Source organism: Rana temporaria, chromosome 8 (assembly GCF_905171775.1).
Source record: "Rana temporaria chromosome 8, aRanTem1.1, whole genome shotgun sequence".
NCBI classification, from domain to species: domain Eukaryota; kingdom Metazoa; phylum Chordata; class Amphibia; order Anura; family Ranidae; genus Rana; species Rana temporaria.
Window position 1 is genome coordinate 183249251 of NC_053496.1, and position 21070 is coordinate 183270320.

General features: G+C 44.4%; 1 protein-coding gene across 1 annotated transcript; it reads left to right on the forward strand.

Moving 5' to 3' along the window:
- On the forward strand, nucleotides 1-20713 carry LOC120910595 (zinc finger protein OZF-like; the record flags this gene model as incomplete). The annotated part of the gene is made up of 4 exons (XM_040322353.1): nucleotides 1-24; nucleotides 1208-1319; nucleotides 3481-4123; nucleotides 20113-20713. Coding segments are annotated over exons 1-4 (1380 nt in total), but the record flags the coding sequence as incomplete, so codon positions are not given.
- Between the last annotated feature and the right edge of the window lie 357 nt (nucleotides 20714-21070).

Genomic DNA, 21070 nt, shown 5'->3' on the forward strand with positions numbered 1-21070 from the left:
ATGGCTGGGGGGCGGAGGCAAGAGGTCAGCTGACTGGTGAGGAATGGGAAGTGGGAGGGGCTGGAGGAGACCCTATCTCCTGATTTTCACATAGGTGTCACTGCTATGAGACACCATAAAGTCAGAGACACAGTGAGTAACACTACCTGAGATTATAGTTGCCATTAAAAGTCCCCACTACAGTTCTCAGATCAGCAGATGACCTTGATCAAGAGCTTGATCAGAACTCCCCCCAGCATTTCCACTGATCCCTAATCCCCACCAACAGTGCCACTCATCCCATCCCCCCCTACCTCCCACCAAGAAGTACGAGAGAAAAAATAAAAATAGAGAATACATGGGAGGGAGAGGAAAAAGGGGAGAAACAAAGAACAAGGGGGAGAAATAATAAAAAGAAAGAAAGAACAAGAGAGACGGATGAGGGGAAAAAAAGAAATTAGAATAGAGAGAGATAAAGGGGAAAGAAAGGAGAACAAAGAGTGGTACATCCTAAAATGCTGTATGAGTGGAAGGGACTCAGGGAGCGCAAATTACTTTTGCCTTGGGTGCTGACAACCTACGCTACGAAAATAATTGTACTGTTAGGGGTCCCCACAACTTGGGAAATTTTATCAAGGGGTGACAGCACTAGTAAGGTTGAGAACCACTGACCTAGATCCCCCATCATCTAATAAACACATAGAAACAATGTATTCAGTCAGTGTGTTTCCTACAGATGGATCCAGTAATGGGAACCCACCAGAGAGATGTCCCCATCCTCTGTATTCCCAGGATTCCACACAGGAAGGCCACACCATCCCCCACCATCATCAGGTAGATGAGGAACAATCACTGATAGTATCATTAGGATCTGTACATTATCTGCATTGTTACCATTGATGTCATTTTTATTATATATTCAGAGTGGAAACCTGAGAGATTGTAAAGTTGAGGTTAAAGAAGAGATAAAAGAGGAGGATGATGAGGACGGGGTGATGGAGGAGTTTCCAAAAGGACACAAAGACCTGTACCAGGACACCATGGTGGAGTCATCCAGCTACAGAAACCCACCAGAGAGATGTCACCGTCCTCTGTATTCCCGGGATTCCTCACAGGAAGGTCACACCGTCCCTCACCATCATCAGGTAGGTGAGGAGGAACAATCACTGAAAGTTAAGATTTATTCACAAATGTGTTTGTTACAATTAATATTTTATTATATATTCAGAGTGGAAACTTTGGGGATTATACATTTCTTGTTAAAGAAGAGTTTAAAGAGGAGGCTGATGTTATGAAGGAGCTTTCGGAAAGACACAAGGATATCATGATAGAGCCATCAAGTAAGAGAAACCCACCAGAGAGATGTCCCCGTCCTCTGTATTCCCGGGATTCCACACAGGAAGGTCACACCATCCCCCACCATCATCAGGTAGATTATTGACAATCATTGGTAGTTCTGATTTTTACACATCATGTTCGATACAATGAAGGTTTTATTTGATATTGCAGAGTGGAAACCTCAGGGATTATAATGTTGTTGTCAAAGAAGAATTTAAAGAGGAGGATGAGGAGTATGGAGTGATGGAAGGACACAAGGATATGATGGAGCCACCTAATACCAGGAACCCACCAGAGAGATGTCCCCGTCCTCTGTATTCCCGGGATTCCACACAGGAAGGTCACACCATCCCTCACTGTTACAAGGTTGGTTGGATGGAGCATCTAGAACATGGACTTGTGGAGACAATGTATGAGTTACTTTTATTTGATGTCACAATATTAAAGCTTATATTTTACATTTGATATATTTTCTATAATTCTCTTGGTTTAGAGTGGAGATCCAATCGATATAAAAGTTGAGGTGAAATCAGAAGAAGAAGAGACGTATGTGAGGGGTGATCAGCAGTCTATGGAGGAGGATGGAATAACGGGGACATTTATAGAGGAGGACACTCCTACAGAGATCAGCACAGGTGGGTCATTAACACTAAATTCATTCCTCCACCCATACTGCTCACTGATTGGTCCAGAGTAAGGCGGGGACTGGGTGATATCAGCCTGTAATCCCCTGGTCACTTTCCTGAGCTGTGTTCCCCGTCCTGTATTCCTGTATTTCTCTCGGATAATCTTCCTTCTCTGTGCTGCAGACACAATTTATGTCTCTAGACTGGATTTATGGAGATTCTGGGGTTCAGCAAAATGTTGACTCTCACTATAGTCATTGCTCAACCTAGGCACCAGTGGCATGTGTCTTGGGTCTTCTGCCCCATGCCAGGGTATAGCAGGATCTCTGACATAACTCAGGAGATGGAAGCAGCCGTGTGGGATCTCTGCAACTTGTCTCAAGTAAACATTTAGGCTTCCACTGATTACTGAACATCAATATTATGAATCCTGACCCTTCACTATATAATTTATATTGTACATTACATACTCCTGACCTCTGCACTATATACTCTATGTTGTGCATTACATAATTCTGAAACGATATAGTCCTATATGTTGTATCTTATATAATATGTTGTACATTACACAGTCCTGACTTCTTCCCTCTTCCATCTAATATATATATATATACACACACATAATATGTATTCACTTTTGTTACACCCATTTTCTACCAGCTGGATATTTTATATTGGATGATGTGATTGGAGCACAGACTTTTACATGTTGATAATAATGTGATAACATCCTCCAACTTTAGAACCTTAAACAGAAAGTGATAATGAGGGAGGAGTCAAAAACCCAATGATGGGGGTCTTCAGGATCAGTCCAGTCTTCATCTTGGTTGTTTCCCCCCCCCCCCATCCTCACTCTCTGACCTCTGGTGGGGCTCAGCCCCACTGTTATTCATGACTAAATAAGGAAGTGCAGGACTTCTTGTGTTGGGAAGATGACAATGAGTGATAGAGGGAGTGGGGACACTCGTCCTATAATCACGTCATCGCTGTCACTCCTATAAAAGACAGTTCTCGTTGTTTCCTCACTCTCTGACTAAGGTCCATGAATAAAGAAATGATCTGGTAGGAGATCAGAGGACCCATTTACTAGTTACCTTAAGGGTGGAATTGTAAGATCCTCAGAGACAAAACTGCCTGATGTGGGCGGAGTCCTGGTTTATGGGAGCCAATCAGCTCATGTCTAGTAATAATCTTTGTATTTCTATTTTAGTAGATGGACGGGAGATGAGGAAAACCTCAGAGGATTGTCTCACTTTGTCTCCAGACTGTAAAGTAGAAGATGAGGACATCACACAGTATAGTCCAGGAGAAAACCCGACTACCTCAAATGTCCATCCGGCACCACACAGTGTAGATGGACCATCGTATTCCTCTTATCCTGAGCAACCTCAGACTGTGCGGGACGGTGCCGGACCATCGTATTCCTCTTATCCCGAGGAACCTCAGACTGTGCGGGATGGTGCCGGACCATCGTATTCCTCTTATCCCGAGAAACCTCAGACTGTGCGGGACGGTGCCGGACCATCGTATTCCTCTTATCCTGAGGAACCTCAGACTGTGCGGGACGGTGACGTCCTTCCAACAGATAAAAGGTTTTCCTGTACTGAGTGTTGGAAGTGTTTTTCAACCACATCCAATTTCTACAGACATCAGAGATCCCACACCGCGGAGAAGCCACATTCCTGCCCTGAATGTGGGAAATGTTTTTCAGAGAAATCCAATCTTTACAAACATCAGAGATCTCACACGGGTGAGAAGCCGTATTCCTGTCCTGAGTGCGGGAAATGTTTTTCAAACACGTCCAATTTCTACAGACATCAGAGGTCTCACACAGCGGAAAAGCAGTATTCCTGTTCTGAGTGCGGGAAATGTTTTTCACAAAAGTCTCATCTTTACTATCATCAGAGATTGCACACGGGGGAGAAGCCGTATTCTTGTCCTGAGTGCGGGAAATGTTTTTCAATGAAGTCCAGTCTTAACACACATCGGAGATTGCACACGGGTGAGAAACCGTATTCCTGTCCTGAGTGTGGAAAATGTTTTTCAGTGAAATCCAATCTTTACACACATCAGAGAATGCATAAAGGTGAGAAGCCGTATTCCTGTTCTGAGTGCGGGAAATGTTTTTCAAAGACCTCTAATCTTTCCAGACATCAGAAATTGCACACGGGGGAGAAGTCGTATTCCTGTCCTGAGTGAGGGAAATGTTCCTCACTGAAGTCCTGTCTTCCTGTACATCAGGGGTCCCACACAACCCTTGAGGTGTATTAGTGCCTTGAGTGCGGGAAATGTCTTGTATGTGAATGTTGCTGGACATGTGGGGAAGAAGCACACCCTGATATACACCTCAGATATACTCCATGGCTGATCTTCATCATGTAAGAAACACTTCATAAGGAGATCAGAAGGACAAGATGAAGCAGTTCCATAAAGTTTGGGACCCATGGATCGGCTACTTAACAGGTGATCCTGGGTCGAGTGGTTCTTAGGTTCATTTGGTAGACTACGTTTAAGGAGCGCGGAGCCTCAACTCTCCCCCTTCCCCTCCTTCTTTCTTACCCTATTGTTCCCTTTCTTGTCATTCCCCAACGGGAACAAATCCCCCCTTCTCTTTTCTTTTTTATTATTATTCCTTCTCTCTAGGTATACTACCTCTTTTTTACATATCTGAAGTGCGATTTAATAGCGTTTAATTTGCCAATTGTATGATGTGGTTTTTCATATGATATGGGAGGTTGAAATCCCAATAGGCTTTGGCACTTTGTGAAGTTAAACAGATTGTCATATAGCTACTTATAGAAAAAAGCCACGCTGATATGAATTTCTTTTTATTCTTGAAGAAAATTAATAAAAACTATTGAAACATAAGGAGATCAGAGATCACCAAAGACATGGATGAAGTGTTGTACCGTGTTGGCCATTGATAGCAGGAGAAAAATAAAAATGGAGTCCTTACCTCTCATTGGCTGAGTACATTTTGTGCTGGAAGTTTTTACAAACACTTTCAGGCGTGCTTTTAAAAAAAATGAATTGGACAAATGTGGCAAGCTTATCATATGCAGCCCAGCATACAGAGTGCAGTGGTCAGGAGTATGTCATATCAGAGGTGTAACTAGAACCTTCAGGGCCCCCGGTGCAAGAAACCATGAAGGTCCCCCCCTCCTCCTTCCATCCGAGCCTCAGGCTTCCAGTTCTGGGAGGGTGCCCATGGACATCCTCCCAGAATTCTGCCTCCCGTGTGCCCCCTGGGGTGCGCATCTAGCATGCTCTGTGACTGCTGAGCTGACCACAGATGAATGTAAAAGGGGCACTCACAGCGGCCCTTTACCATGTAATCAGCTGACCGTCTGTAAAAAGACTTGCTGGTTATCGGCAGTCCTTTCCTCCCACACTGTGTCTGTGTGAGGAAAAGAGAGCCGATAACCAGAAAAACTGTCAGTACATTGTTTACACTGATCATAGGTGCAGCCCCATCAGTGCCACCTATCAGTGCTCATCAATACCGCCTATCAGTGCCCATCAATGCAGCCTATCAGGGACACCTATTAGTGCTCATCAATACCGTCTATCAGTGCCGTATATCATTGCTCAATGCCGCCAATCAGTGCTGCCCATCAGTGCTAATCAATGCCTCCTATCAGTGCTGCCTATTAAGGACACCTATCAATACCGCCTATCAGTGCTCAATGCTGCCTGTCAGTGCCCATCAGTGCCACCAATCAGTACTGTCTGTCAGTGCCACCTATCAATGCCCATTAGAGCCGCTTATCAGTGCCTCCTCAGCAGCCTCTCTCTCATACAGCCCAAAGACTGCACTGACAGTTCACCCTCCTTCCTCCCTCACACAGATAGGGGAGGAGAGAGCAGATCCACTCCGCCCCCCTCCTCTCTTCTATGTGCACGCAGGAAGTATGAGTGATCAGCTGCTTAGCTTAACATTTGCCGCGGTGCACACAGGAGGAGAGGGGCGGGGGTGGAGAAGGAGCAGACCGTCTCTCTCCTTTTCTAACAATGCAAGGGAGGAGGGAACTGTCAGTGCAGGCTCTGGGTTGTATGAAAGAGACACTCTCAGCTCAGAGCCCTGCTGCCAGCAACCCTACTGGGGCCCCCTGATAATAGCAGAATGCCAGACCTATTCACGAGTGCGGTAATTCCACCACCATGTCATATATAGCTCAGTCGTCAGAGTGCAGTGGTCAGGGGTATGTCATATATAGCTCAGTCGTCAGAGTGCAGTGGTCAGGGGTATGTCATATATAGCTCAGTCGTCAGAGTGCAGTGGTCAGGGGTATGTCATATATGGCTCAGTGTACAGAGTGCAGTGGTCAGGGGTATGTCATATATGGCTCAGTGTACAGAGTGCAGTGGTCAGGGGTATGTCATATATGGCTCAGTGTAGTTCATTCATCATTCACTGAACCCCAAACATGCCAACTTCTGTCCAAACCTTTGTTCAGTCCAAACCCAGAGCTCATCCTCAGTGGTCAGTGTAGTGGTCCCTTACATAGGTGGCCAATGGGATAAGGTTCCCATTATATCAGTGGTCAGTGTAGAGGTCCCTTACATTGGTAGCCAATGGGAGAAGGATCCCCTTATATCAGTGGTCAGTGTAATGGTCCCTTGAGTTGGTGTCCAATAGGAGATAGACCCACTTATATTAGTGGCCCCTTGCATTGGTGACCAATGGGAGAAGGACCCCCTTATGTCAGTGTAGTTTTCCTTTACATTGGTGACCAATAGGAGAAGGACCCCCTTATATCAGTGGTCAGTGTAGTGGCCCCTTACATTGGTGACCAATAGGAGAAGGACCCCCTTATATCAGTGGTCAGTGTAGTGGTCCCTTGAGTTGGTGTCCAATAGGAGATAGACCCCCTTATATTAGTGGTCTTTGTAGTGGTCCCTTGCATTGGTGACCAATGGGAGAAGGACCCCCTTATGTCAGTGTAGTTTTCCTTTACATTGGTGACCAATAGGAGAAGGACCCCCTTATATCAGTGGTCAGTGTAGTGGTCCCTTACATTGGTGACCAATGGGAGAAGAACCTTCTTATATCAGTGGTCAGTGGGAGGACATCCAGTCCCCGGATTGAGGATACTGTCCCCGGACCAAGCCTGCCCCCAGTTTTGTCCCCGGATTGCAGAAAAAAAATATCTGAATTAAACCCCCCCCGCTTCGCCACTCCTAATAGCTTATGGTGTGTATTTTTTCTCAATTATCTGGGCCATTTTCATGTGCTGGTCGGAGCGGAGGGAATATTTCTTCAGTTTTGGGTGCATGCTCATTCAGCTCCACTCAAATGTTCTTCTGCCTTGGCTCAAGTCCCGGCCAGTCGCCTGCCTGCTTATCTCCTTCCCTGGCAAAGTGATTTTCCTCCGCTCTCCACCCAGTAGTAGCCGGGGCCTGGAGAGTAAGACTTGACAGGTTGTGAGGCGGGCGGCGACAGGCAGAGAGTCACTGATTGCCACCATTACTAATTAAAAAAAATATGTCCCGGATTTCATTTTAAAAATCTGGTCACCTTACTTTACTGGTCATTGATGTCAGTTGTTACTGAGAGACAGAAATTATTCATTGCTCAAGGAACCCCTAGAAAACTTTGGAGGAACCCTGGCTGAGAAAAGCTGGACTAGGCAGTAATATATTTCTCTCCTCCTTGGTGGGAGTGGAGGTGACCCCATCTGTAAGGATATACAGTACATACACAACACAAGACCGTGTTCACACTATGAGACTCTTCTGCAGTTCCTCTGAGCTCCACAAGATGGTGATCTCACTTTAAGCCAGACAAGCTTTATGGAAGACAGGAAGTGATGTCAAGTATAAACAGGAAGTTCCGGTTCAGAGGTGAGTCAGGAGGAAGTAAAGAGGAGACATTGCTGGAACTGGCAGCAGAAGAGGTAAAAAGATTTTATTTTCTATTTACATCCAGTAACCCCCGTCGTGTCCATCCTCTTCCTCCATAGTCACTGTAGCGTCTTTTATCTCCACCAGATGGTGATACATACATATATTGGGGTTGAAAAATCAGCTTCCAGGACTTTTTTTTTTTTTGTCAAAATGTAATTGAAGAAGCCGATTGGCTAAGTTGCAGAGCTGCATCAGATTTTCCACGCTCCAGTTTTAGTAACTCAACCCCATAGTGTGGAAACATAGATTAATCCCTTTAGGGTCAGAACATTTCCTCACGGGGCCGAAACATTGTCTTCGTTTTCGAGATGTGTTATCTTCTTACCTAAGCCGTCTCTTGTAATGAGGGATGAAATTTTGATTCAGATTGTACTGAAATCCACATTTCCACACCCTTTCGTTGAAGATACCAACCATCCCCGTGCCTGACCACCTCCGCCTTCGCCATGTACCTCGGACTCCACTGTCCTTTCTGCTGGTCCATGGATGATGGAGTGGATGGGTAATCCATTCTTCAATCTCCCATTCAGTGAATGAACCCAGAAGTGTTGAGTATTTCATCACTTCGAAGTTCACATCTGTCATTCCCTGGTCACTGTGGCCAGTGGAAGAGCTAATTAAAGGAGGTCGTGTTGGAATCCTCCTACCCCCCGAAGCATATTTCAGGTTCTTCTTCCGCTCCCCTATCTGTCTCTCTCCGCATTTGAAGCTCGCTATATTTGTCTATTTTCTCCAGTTTAGTTGAGAAATGCTGTGATCTATCGGCCTGCTGGACCGGTATCCAGCTTCCTTCACGACTTCGCTGCCTGCCTACCCTACTTTCTCTCTTCTGAAATTCCAACAATCATTCTTGGTGACTTCAACATCCCTTAATCTTAATACTCCCGCTACTTCTACATTTCTGAGCCTAACCTCCTATTTTGACCTAAAACAATAGACAAATGCTTCTACTCACTCTATTGGCAACTGCCTTGACCTCATATTCTCCTACCTATGCACTTTGTGCATTGCAGTAAAACCGTGTGCGTCTTTTAGGCATTGCGGTGTGGCTCAGGTGCAAATTCAAGCCCATTATCTTCTATGGGTACGCAGCTGATTCGCAGATGTGTTCAGTTCTCTTCAGGAATTTCTCTCATTCAGCTCAATACACTTCTCCCCCACTCTCCTCTCACCCGTAACTTCTCCCAGGTCTCCAAATTCCCATCTAAAATGTTGCTAATCTGCAGAGATAGGAGAGCTGAAATTCGCACAGCACAAGTGTGATTCCGGCCTTAACGCTCTAATTTGTCCTTCATTACCTCTACCCACTAACTTACTCACTGCCCAGGAGATTGCTAATCACTTCAAAATTAAGATTGAGACAATTATGCCGTGTACACACAGGATCATTTTAAATGACGTTTTAAAAACGTCGATTTTTTTCATGCCGAAAAATGATCATGTGTGGGCTTCACATCGTTTTTCGACTTCGTGTTGTAAAAAATGATCGTGTGTGTGCAAAAACTATGTTTTAAACCCACGCATGCCCAGAAGCAAGTTATGAGACGGGAACGCTCGTTCTGGTAAAACTACCATTCATAATGGAGTAAGCACATTCATCACGCTGTAACAGACAAAAAAGCGCGAATCGTCTTTTACCAACACGGAATCAGCTAAAGCAGCCCAAAGGCGAATAGAACTTCCCCTTTAGACTGCCGTCCTACGTGTTGTACGTCACCACGCTTTGTTCATCATTTTTCAAAAACGATGGTGTGTGCAATTAAAGGAGAAGTCCAGCCTGAGCTTTTTAGGCTGGGCTTCTCCTCTGGGTCACGGGAGTGCAATTAGTTTTGCACTTCTGTGACCCGTTTTCTAAAGTCCACTCTCCGCTGACGTCACTGCCATCAGTCGGCCAGCGCGTCATCTCGACTTCCAAGTCGGCATCCAAATCGCTGCCCTGATTGATGGCAGTCTCAGCATCTCAGCGAGCTGCTGAGACAACCTCTCCCCGCCCCTTCACTGCTCAGCGCTCCAGTGAGCATGGAGAAGCAGAGAGGAAAGATGCCGACTGACATTCAGCAGCTTTCCTCTCTGGGAGGAGTGAGAACCGAGCCATCGGTGGTGTTCGGTGGCTCGGTTCTCAGTGCAGAGACGGCGGGGACAGATGGAGCATCGGTCTGATGCTCCATCCACCTAGGTAAGTATGAACAGGCAACAAAAAAAAACATACTTCTCTTTTAACAATACAAACAGTGATCTCCCCCTCCTCAGGCTAGTAGACAAACTATAGTAGAAGTAGACTGTCCGGCGGTACACTTTTGTGGGGGTGGGTCAGCCATGCCCCTTGACCTCTGGGAACCCGCCTTCTGACCTTTGACCTCTGGGGAGGTCCCTGTTACAATTTCTGAGTCCTAGCCTTATTCTTCAAGGGGGAGATATTATGTTATATTTAAGTAACCACCTTCTCATTGTCCATTAAACAGCTGTCCATCATTTTTCTCATTCACCCTGTACCTCTAATGGACACAGGGTGGCTTAGACATATGAGGTGCATGGGGAGATGAAACAAGGGTTTCCCCTTATAATGTACAATAATAATGTACATGGAGTCGCTGGACAAAAAAATATTAAAATGTTGTTATCAATAGGCCCCCTAAGTAACCCAAAGTACATGTGTCAATTTACACTGGGGGCAGCAGGCATAATAAGTCATTATATCTCCATCCTAATATTGTAAACCAATACAGTCCAGATAATTCTCCACTATCCATCTACAGAGAAACCTGCATAGATCACATGACCATATCACTGAGGATGGAGGAGGACCGGAGTCACATGACTGAGAGGATACTAAACCTCACCCTGGAGATCATCTACCTGCTGACCGGAGAGGTGAGGAGGATTCTGGGAGGTCACATGACATCTCTCATCTCTATTAATAAAACACAGACCTGACCGGAGAGGGGAGGAGGATTCTGGGAGGTCACATGACATCACTCTTATCTCTATTAATAAAACACAGACCTGACCGGAGAGGGGAGGAGTATTCTGGGAGGTCACATGATATCACTCTTATCTCTAATAATAAAACACAGACCTGACCGGAGAGGTGGGGAGGATTCTGGGAGGTCACATGACATCACTCTTATCTTCTCTATTAATAATACACAGACCTGACCGGAGAGGTGAGGAGGATTCTGGGATTCTAACATGATATTCCTATTGGTTCTCCAATACAGAGATTTCCTCTTGTGAAGTCAGGTGATCATATGACCATCACAGTGCCTCCATGTGACTCCCTAAAACCCGAGAGACACAACATGGAGAAGATTATAGAAGTCACCAAGAAGATGATGGAGCTGCTGACAGGAGAGGTGAGGAGGATTCTGGGAATTCTGGGACATTATCCAGTAACAGACAAGGGGTGTGTCTGGATGGTGACTGTATCATTGTGTGTGTCAGGTTCCTATAAGGTGTCAGGATGTCACTGTCTATTTCTCCATGGAGGAGTGGGAGTATTTAGAAGGACACAAGGATCTCTACAAGGACGTCATGATGGACAATCAGCCGCCCCTCACATCACCGGGTAAGAGGAGACTTTATTGTAAAGGAGAGAGCAGTACGGAGGCTCCACCTAGATCCCCCATCATCTGATAAACACATAGAAACAATGTATTCAGTCAGTGTGTGTGTTTCCTACAGATGGATCCAGTAATGGGAACCCACCAGAGAGATGTCCCCGTCCTTTGTATTCCCGGGATTCCACACAAGAAGGTCACACCATCCCCCACCATCATCAGGTAGGTGGTCGAGAAGGGAAGGTTTTGTGGAACGAGGGAGGAGTCTAGAGATGGCGCGGTCAGTGTGGAGGAGTAGCTAGACGGGATGCCTGCTCCCCAGCCACGCTCCGAGTCCACGCTGAAATGAGCGAGAACTGGATCCCCCGCTTCCTCCGCTCCCTCCAATAGGGCGCCGGTGACCCCCCCCTTCCACCTCCCTTCCCTCTTCGGAACACAGCTTCTTGCTGGCTGGAGCGGACCTGCACGGGTCTCCTCCGATCTGTCTACCTGTTACGTGGGCGGTCACGTGGGCGGCTTCCCCGTCTCCCTCGACTCTCCCGGCTGACTAGCCTGTCGCGGCGCTGCGTCTCCCTCGTCTCCCCTGATTCTCCGGGCTGACAGGCAGCGGTGCCTGCGTCTTGGTGTGGCGTCTCCCTGGTCTGCCCGGGTCCCTGGAGCGTGCGAGCGAATGCGCCGTGCAGGCGTGTCGCGCGGCTCCGGGAGGGGGGCTCGGGGGGGGGGGGGGGAGTCACGCAGTGCTGGGTGGCTCTCTGGCTCTGTGGCCCTGCAGTCCAGCAAAAAGGGGTACCAGCCCTAGATTAAGCCCAAGAGGACCCAGTCTGCGGCCGGCATTTCCATCACTTCACAAGCCACAATAGTAGGTGGGGAAACCCTGGAACCTATTACAGCAGCTGGTAAGCTCCTCTCATGCAGACAACTATTGGACTGGTGAGTACATACCACAGTGCACTCTAACCATCGAAGTGGTGAGTACAAACGTCCTATTTTTTAAGAACTAAGAACTAAGAAAATAGAAATAAACAAATGGGACACCCCTCTCTGAGGAGACTGATAAATGATTGGGACTGATATGAAAACATGGAAAAAAAAAAAATGTGATATAAGAGACATGAGTTCAGCACTGTCTTTTTGGGTTCCTGTAAGGAGGTCGGTAACCCCATAATTTCTCTGGAGGCTCCCTTTTTTGGATACTTTCTTTTTTTTTCTTATGGGGATTAATTGGTGTACAAGACATACGGAACTCTCTTTACACCATATCCGATAGACCGACACTGGAGTCGGATAGAAGAGGGGGGCGAGTATACATGTCTATGGTTCTGGATACCTCTATGTAAAGCTAAAGACATAGACAAAGAACAGAAATATTACAGCAACTTTAAACTGTGATAAATGAAACACCAAACGGTAAAAGTATCAGTAAAAGTATCGGTAAAAGCATTATACACACTGCAGGTAATCAGACTACAGAGCCAGGAAAACCCGTAGAAGGAGGTCCTAGAGACATACGGGCGCCAGAGACGGGCAGGAGAGGGGAGGTCAGTACATGAGCCGGGTGCCCCAAATAGCTCCAAGTCAAAGCCAAAGAGAAGCTAAAGAGAAGAAACACTATAACAACTTTAGATTGTGATATAAGAAACATCAAAAAGTTTTTTTTTTTTTTTTTTTTTGTGTAGTATACACCTATCACATGTGCAAACGGTTCTCCCTCAGAACCTCTCTAAAAGTGACGTAGTTACAATTCAGGCGCAAGGATGACTACAAGAGGAAAAATAGTGAAAGGGGGGGCAATCCCAAAGGTACCCCGTTTAAGTCAAAGCCCAGGCCCAATGTGTAAATTTGTGACACATGGGACAAACGGGGATAACCAGCACATAGAAAAATCATCGACTGGCAGAGCAGGCCAAGCAGAAAAAGAAAAGAAAAAAGATAAGAAAAAAGGGCCAGCTTATACCTTGGCGGACTCAGAAATACTCGCAGAATCACTTCTAGAGAGCAGAACAGACCAAGATAGTGAAACAGATAAAGAAACAGATTTAGATCTGAGAAATAAGGGAGAAACGCAGGATATGACACTTTTGCCAACTAAAAGAGAAATGGAAGGAATGTTCGCTGCTTTAGAAAGATCTCTTAAAACGCAAATGGAAAAAATGGAGAGAAATATGGGACATATATTGGAAAGAGTGGAAGAAGTGGAGAAAAAAGTTGACCACAATGTAACCTCACTTAAAAAGCTAGAAGATGAAATAAAAGCATTAAAAATAAACCAACGAGAACAGGCGTATAAATTAGAAGATCAAGAGAACAGAGACAGAAGAAAGAACATTAGAATACGCGGAGTTCCAGAAACGACACAGGTTGAGGACCTCCCAGAAATAATAAGAAAAATCTGTAACCCAATATTAGAGAGAGAAACAACTTCCCCGCTCAGAATAGAACGAGCACACAGGATAAGACGTCCTAGGGAGAGAGCACATGACTACCCAAGGGACATTATTGTGCGTTTTGAAAGCTGGGAAGAGAAAAACCAGCTATGGAGAAAATTGAGAGGGAAGTCGCCGTTAGAATATGATCAACAAAATATTCAAATTTATCAAGATTTGTCACAAGAGACGTTAAAACGAAGAAGAAGCTTAAAACCATTGTTAGGTGTCTTGCAGGAGCACGATATTCAGTATAATTGGGGATTCCCAGCGTGCCTAATAGGCAGGAAAAATGGTGTTTCGGCAAGACTGAGGTTTCTGGAGGAAACACCAGAATTTTGTCATAGCTTAGGCATCCCAACACCAAAAAATTATTAGTGTTGACCGGTGGAGGAGGGGGGGAATGGTGGGGGGGGTTGTAGGCGGGAGGGAGATGGGGAGGGTCAAGATAGTAAAATATCGGAGCGGGACCGGGGAGAGAGGAGACCCAGAGAGTGCTTCTTCACCAGTTCCCCAGTATAGGGGGATAGGAGACCGGGCTAAAACAGAACTCCACCTCAGCCTGAGGAGCAAAAGAGCGCCAGGAGCGCCAAATAGAAAAAAGCTCTAAAAATGACCAGAAGGTCAGGGATCGAGCGGGGGGGGGGGGAGGGGAGGAGAAAGCCCCAATAGAAGAACAAGGGGGCAAGGTACAAATGGAAGGGAGGGGGGGGAGGGAGAAGGGAGGGGGGGGAGGAGATTGGGCGGGAAGGGAGAGGGGAAGATTAGAGAGGGGGGGAAAGGGATTCAGATCTGTGTGTCATGCAGCAGGAAAGAACATATATACCCAAGACAGAGGGAAAAAAAAAAAAAAAAATATGACAAACATAAAATTCTTAACATATAATGTAAGAGGTCTCAGTTGCCCCGAAAAAAGGCATATGGTACTAAGAGAAGTTGAAAGGTATTCCGCTGAAATAGTTTTCCTGCAAGAGACACACATAACGCTGGACTCAAATGTCAGATTGTATTCTCGGGCAGTTCCCAGTTGGTACTACGGGGACTCCCCAAAGAAGAGAGCAAAAGGGGTCGCCATAGGAATAGGGAAGAATATCTCCTTTACAGTAGAAGATAGGAAAGTAGACCCGGAAGGTCGTTATTTGTTCCTAAAAGGAGTACTCCAAGGGAAAAAATACACATTGGCAAATATTTACTGCCCAAACAGCCAACCACATAAATATCTGAGGGGGATTTTGAATGCCTTAATGGACTTTAAATTAGGACATGTAATACTAGCAGGAGATTTCAATCTCTCAATGGACTATCAACTAGATAGTACATCCGGGGCTCAGAGGCGAAATATTAAACAGCTTAGAATATTAAAAAAAAAAATGCATAGCTACTGTTTAATAGATCCCTGGAGGATTACATATCCAAATAAAAGAGACTATACTTACTATTCCTCCGCGCACGGAACATATTCAAGACTGGATTATATATTGGTAGACCATGAGTTATTGGAAGAGGTAGTTAAAACTTCGATAGGGGTATCTACAATCTCAGATCACGCTCCTGTAATAGCGGAAATTAGATTCAAAGAAATAGAGCAAAGAAAAGGATCATGGAACTTGAATGAAGAACTTATAGAGGATATAGAGGTAAACAACATAGTGAGAACGGAATTGGATCAATATTTCACCCTTAATAACACACCTGAAGTAAGGGTAGCTACCGTTTGGGAGGCCCATAAGGCATACATCAGAGGGAAATTAATCTCAATAGGAGCAGGGAAAAAAAAGATAAGGAAACTAAACATGAAAAAATTAACAACTGAGCTATTTGAACTGGAGCAAATACATAAAGAACGAGGAGAAAATGAAATATATCATGAAATTATCGTAAAGAGGACCCAGCTTAGAGATCTGATGAAGGTTGAAACAAGAGACATATTCAAAAATGTTAGAAAGGAGAGGTATAAATGGGGGAACAAACCAGGCAAACATTTAGCCAAAATATCCAGGAAAAAAAAAAAAAAAAACTACATCGAAAAAATAAAGAATCAAGACGGCCTTATGAAATATAAGACGTCTGAAATAGCGGAATCCTTTCGGACTTTTTATAGTTCATTATATTCGATAAGAACCAAGGAAACACAAGAGCAAGAAAAGATGAGAAAAAGGAAAATCAGGGAATACTTAGAAGAAGCGAAATTACCTAAAATTTCTCAAAACGACATTGAATCCCTAGAGGCCCCAATAACTCAAGAAGAGGTACATAGAGCCTTCAGGGAAACCCCGTGCGGGAAAAGTCCAGGCCCCGATGGCTTGCCGATCAAATATTATAAAACATTTAGCGAACTCCTGGTCCCAGAGATGTGTAACTATTTTAACAAAATAGGAGAGGAAGAAGAAATAAGAAAAGAATCTCTTTTGGCAAATATTTCTATTATCCCTAAAACGGGAAAAGATGGAACGTTGTGTTCCTCCTATCGTCCAATAGCACTGTTAAACGCAGACCTGAAAGTATACGCGAAAATATTAGCAACCAGGATAAAAGGTTTAATGCCGCAATTAATAAACTCAGATCAGGCGGGCTTTGTAGCAGGCAGAGAAGGAAGAGACAATAGTATAAGGACCCTGTTACTGTTACAACAAGACCCAAAAAAGAAACTCCCAGTCGTACTCATGTCTTTAGATGCCGAAAAAGCATTTGACAGAGTCGACTGGGGGTTTATGATGGAAACTTTACAAAAAATAGGCCTGGGCCCAAGGTTCATGAAATGGGTAAAGAACCTGTACAGCCACCCGACGGCAAGGGTGAAGGTCAATGGGAGTATGTCATCTGTGTTCAACATGGAAAACGGAACCAGACAGGGGTGCCCGCTCTCACCTCTCCTATATGTAATAGCCTTGGAACCGTTGTTAGCAAAAATCCGGGAAAATCCGGGGATAGGAGGGGTGAGAGTGGGAGATGAAGAACACAAGGTGGCGGCGTATGCGGATGACATACTCCTATATCTGACCAAACCCAGAATATCTCTCCCTAATGTTATAAAGGAAATAAAAAGATATGGAGAACTTTCAAATTTTAAAATAAACCCGATAAAAACGGTAATCTTGAATCTGGGGATAGAAAAAAAAGAAGCAGAAGAACTACAGAAAGAGTTTCCATTTACATGGGAAAAAGAAGCTATAACGTACTTGGGTATAAAAATTACATCTAAAGAGGAAAAACTATACTCGGCCAACTTTGTCCCCTTAATTAATGACATTAACCAAGACCTGAAAAACCTAGCAAAAAAACATATCTCCTGGATAGGCAAGATTAATGCGTTTAAAATGATGATTTTACCAAAGATAACATACAAACTTCAAATGCTCCCAATAAAAATACCGCAAAGCTTCTTTAAAGTAATTAAAACAGTAATTTTGAAATATATATGGGCAGGCAAAAAGGCTAGATTAAGCTATTCATTGTTGAGCATGAAAAAAAAGGAGGGGGGTTGGGGCTCCCCGATATAAAAAGATATTATTTTGCTGTAAACTTAGCTAGGCTGGTAGAATGGACAAACGCACATACACAAAAAAAATGGGTACGTATGGAAGAAATATTAAGTGGGACACTATTAAAAAGAAACGTATGGATACCACCGAAAATGAGGGAAATGAGCACAAATACACACAACATAACAAGGAACGTATTTAGGATATGGGACACAATATTTAGACGGGAAAAATGGGAGTATAACTCCCCATTAATCCCATTAGCAGGCACAAATTTTTTTCCACCAGGTAACGGAACACGTTTTGGAAAACACTTAGGGGAGAAAAAATTAAAAGATATTGTTACACGGGGAAAAATTAAACTTAGACAAGAGATAAAAATAGGGGAAGGGGAACAAAGCATGAGTGAATGGGAGTATATGCAGTTAAAACATTTCGTTAGCACACTACCACAACCAATTAGGGAAGATAAGACACTATACCCAATAGAAAAAATATGCAGCATGGACAAGCCCCTGATACACGGTATATCAAAGGTATACGGGATACTAACAGAACTCGAGACCCAGGAAGCATTGCCCTTTTTGGGAAAATGGGAGAGCGACATTGGTAAAAAAATTGATAAAACACAAATGATAGGTGCAGTATATAACCATGCTGCGGACATTACCACCATAGAAGCAAACTATAAATGTATGGTGCGATGGCACATGACCCCATCAAGAATGAATAAGATCCACCCTAGAAATTCAGAGCTATGTTGGAGAAACTGTAAACAAAAAGGAACAACGATACATATATGGTGGGACTGCCCGAGAATGCAGGAATTTTGGAAAGAAATCCTGAAATATATCGTAGAAATAACAGGAGAAATGATTCTATGTAGCCCGCTGACCTGTTTGTTTCACGGAACTGAAAAAACAAAAAAACAATATGGAACAACTCTGGTCCCAGTGTTGTTAAACGCAGCTAAGGCTCTGATCCCCAAAAATTGGTTACACCCCAAGAGGCCATCAATTAAAGAGTGGATAGAAAGGGTGGAATATATAGAAGAGATGGAGTATCTTGCCTGTAGAGAGTCAGGAGAAGAGGACAAAAACAGGATGGTTTGGGAAAAGTGGAAAGTGTTCAAATCCACAGAGAAGTTCGTCCAGGGAACGACAGAAGCAGAGAGCTGAGAGATTGTGGAGAGGATTGCATGGCACACAGATCCGGGGGGGGGGGGAGGGAAGGAAAAGGGGGGAGAAAAAGGGGGGGGGAAAAAAAAAAAAAAAAAAAAAAGGGGGGATTAATTATGATATGCTAATTATGATACGCTATCAAAGAATGTAGTTAGATTTGTCAAGCGGGAAAATACTAACCTAACAGTTTAAAAATGTTAAATCTGTAATGTCAAAAAAAAACAAAAATAAAAAACAAAAAAAAAAAAAACCAAAACCCACGAATGATGCGAAGCCGCAAGAGAGATGCTAAGGGCGGGCAAACCGTGAGCTAACCTCTCGGCTACATGTGAGCAGAGTCTGACGTGAAAAAAAAAAAAAAAAAAAAAAAAAAAAAATCAGGTAGGTGGTCAACAATTAATGTTGGTATGATTTCTATACAAGCCAATTGTGTTATAATGAATGTTTTATTATATATTTAGAGTGGAATCTTGGGGGATTATAACATTGTTGTTAAAGAAGAGTATAAAGAGGAGGATGGGCAATATGGTGTTATGAAGCAGCTTTCTGTAGAACCCAAAGATCCCAACAAGGACAATATGATGGAACCACCTAATAAGAAAAAACCGTCAGAGAGATGTCCCCGTCCTCTGTACTCCCGGAATTCCACACAGGAAGATCACACCATCCCTCACTGTTACAAGGTCGGTGGATGGAGCATCTAGAACATAGACTTGTGGAGATGATGTGTGGATTTTTTATGTGTGTTTTATATTTTACAGATGTTATTGTTGATCATTCTCTTGGTTTAGGGTGAAGATCTGATAGAAATACAAGTTGAGGTTAAATCCGAAGAAGAGACGTATGTGAGGGATGATCAGCAGTCTATGGAGGAGGATGGAATAACGGGGACATTTATAGAGGAGGACACTCCTACAGAGATCAGCACAGGTGGGTCATTAACACTAAATCCATTCCTCCACCCATACTGCTCACTGATTGGTCCAGAGTAGGGCAGGAACCCATTTATCAGTTACCTGGGGGGAATTGTAAGATCCTCAGGGACAAAGCTGCCTGATGTGGGCGGAGTCCTGGTTTAGGGGAACCAATTAGCTCATGTCTAGTAATAATCTTTGTATCTCTATTTTAGTAGATGGACAGGAGATGAGGAAAACCTCAGAGGATTGTCTCACTTTGTCTCCAGACTGTAAAGTAGAAGATGAGGACATCACACAGTATAGTCCAGGAGAAAACCCGACTACCTCAAATGTCCATCCGGCACCACGCAGTGTAGATGGACCATCGTATTCCTCTTATCCTGAGGAACCTCAGACTGTGCGGGACGGTGCCGGACCATCGTATTCCTCTTATCCTGAGGAACCTCAGACTGCGCGGGAGGGTGCCGGACCATCGTATTCCTCTTATCCTGAGGAACCTCAGACTGTGCGGGACGGTGCCGGACCATCGTATTTCTCTTATCCTGAGGAACCTCAGACTGTGCGGGACGGTGCCGGACCATCGTATTCCTCTTATCCTGAGGAACCTCAGACTGTGCGGGACGGTGCCGCACCATCGTATTCCTCTTATCCTGAGGATCCTCAGACTGTGCGGGACGGTGCCGTCTTTATAACATGTAAGAGGTTTCCCTGTAATGAATGCGGGAAGAGTTTCTATTTTCAGTCCACTCTTAATATGCATAAAAGATGTCACACGGGTGAGAAGCCGTATTCCTGCCCAGAATGCGGGAAAAGTTTTTCAGCTAAGTCACATCTTAACAGACATCAGAGATTGCACACGGGTGAGAAGCCATACTGTTGTCCTGAGTGTGGAAAATGTTTTTCAGATAAGTCACATCTTAACAAACATCAGCGATGGCACACGGGTGAGAAGCTGTATTCCTGTCCTGAGTGCGGGAAATGTTTTGTACAAAAATCAGACATTGTCTCACATCAGAGGTCTCACACGGGGGAAAAGCCGTATTCTTGTACTGAGTGCGGAAAATGTTTTTCGGAGAAGTCCAATCGTAACAGACATCAGAGATCGCACAAGAAGGAGAAGCCACTTTCCTGTTCTGAGTGCGGGAAACGTTTTGCAAAAAAATCACAACTGGTCACACATCTGAGGTCACACACGGGCGAGAAGCCATTTGCCTGTCCTGAGTGCGGAAAATGTTTTTTAGACATGTCCCGTCTTTACAAACATCAGAGATGGCACATGGGTGAGAAGCCGTATTCCTGTCCTGAATGTGGGAAATGTTTTTCAAAGAAGTCAGATTTCAACAAACATCAGAGATCTCACACGGGGGAGAAGCCACTTCCCTGTCCCGAGTGAGGGAAATGTTAGTTACTGAAGTCCTGTCTTCCTGTACATCAGGGGTCCCACACAACCCTTGAGGTGTATTAGTGCCTTGAGTGCGGGAAATGTCTTGTATATGAATGTTGCTGGACATGTGGGGAAGAAGCACACCCTGATATACACCTCAGATATACTCCATGGCTGATCTTCATCATGTAAGAAACAGTTGATAAGGAGATCAGAGATCACCAAAGACACGGATGAAGTGTTGTACCGTGTTGTCCATTGATAGCAGGAGAAAAA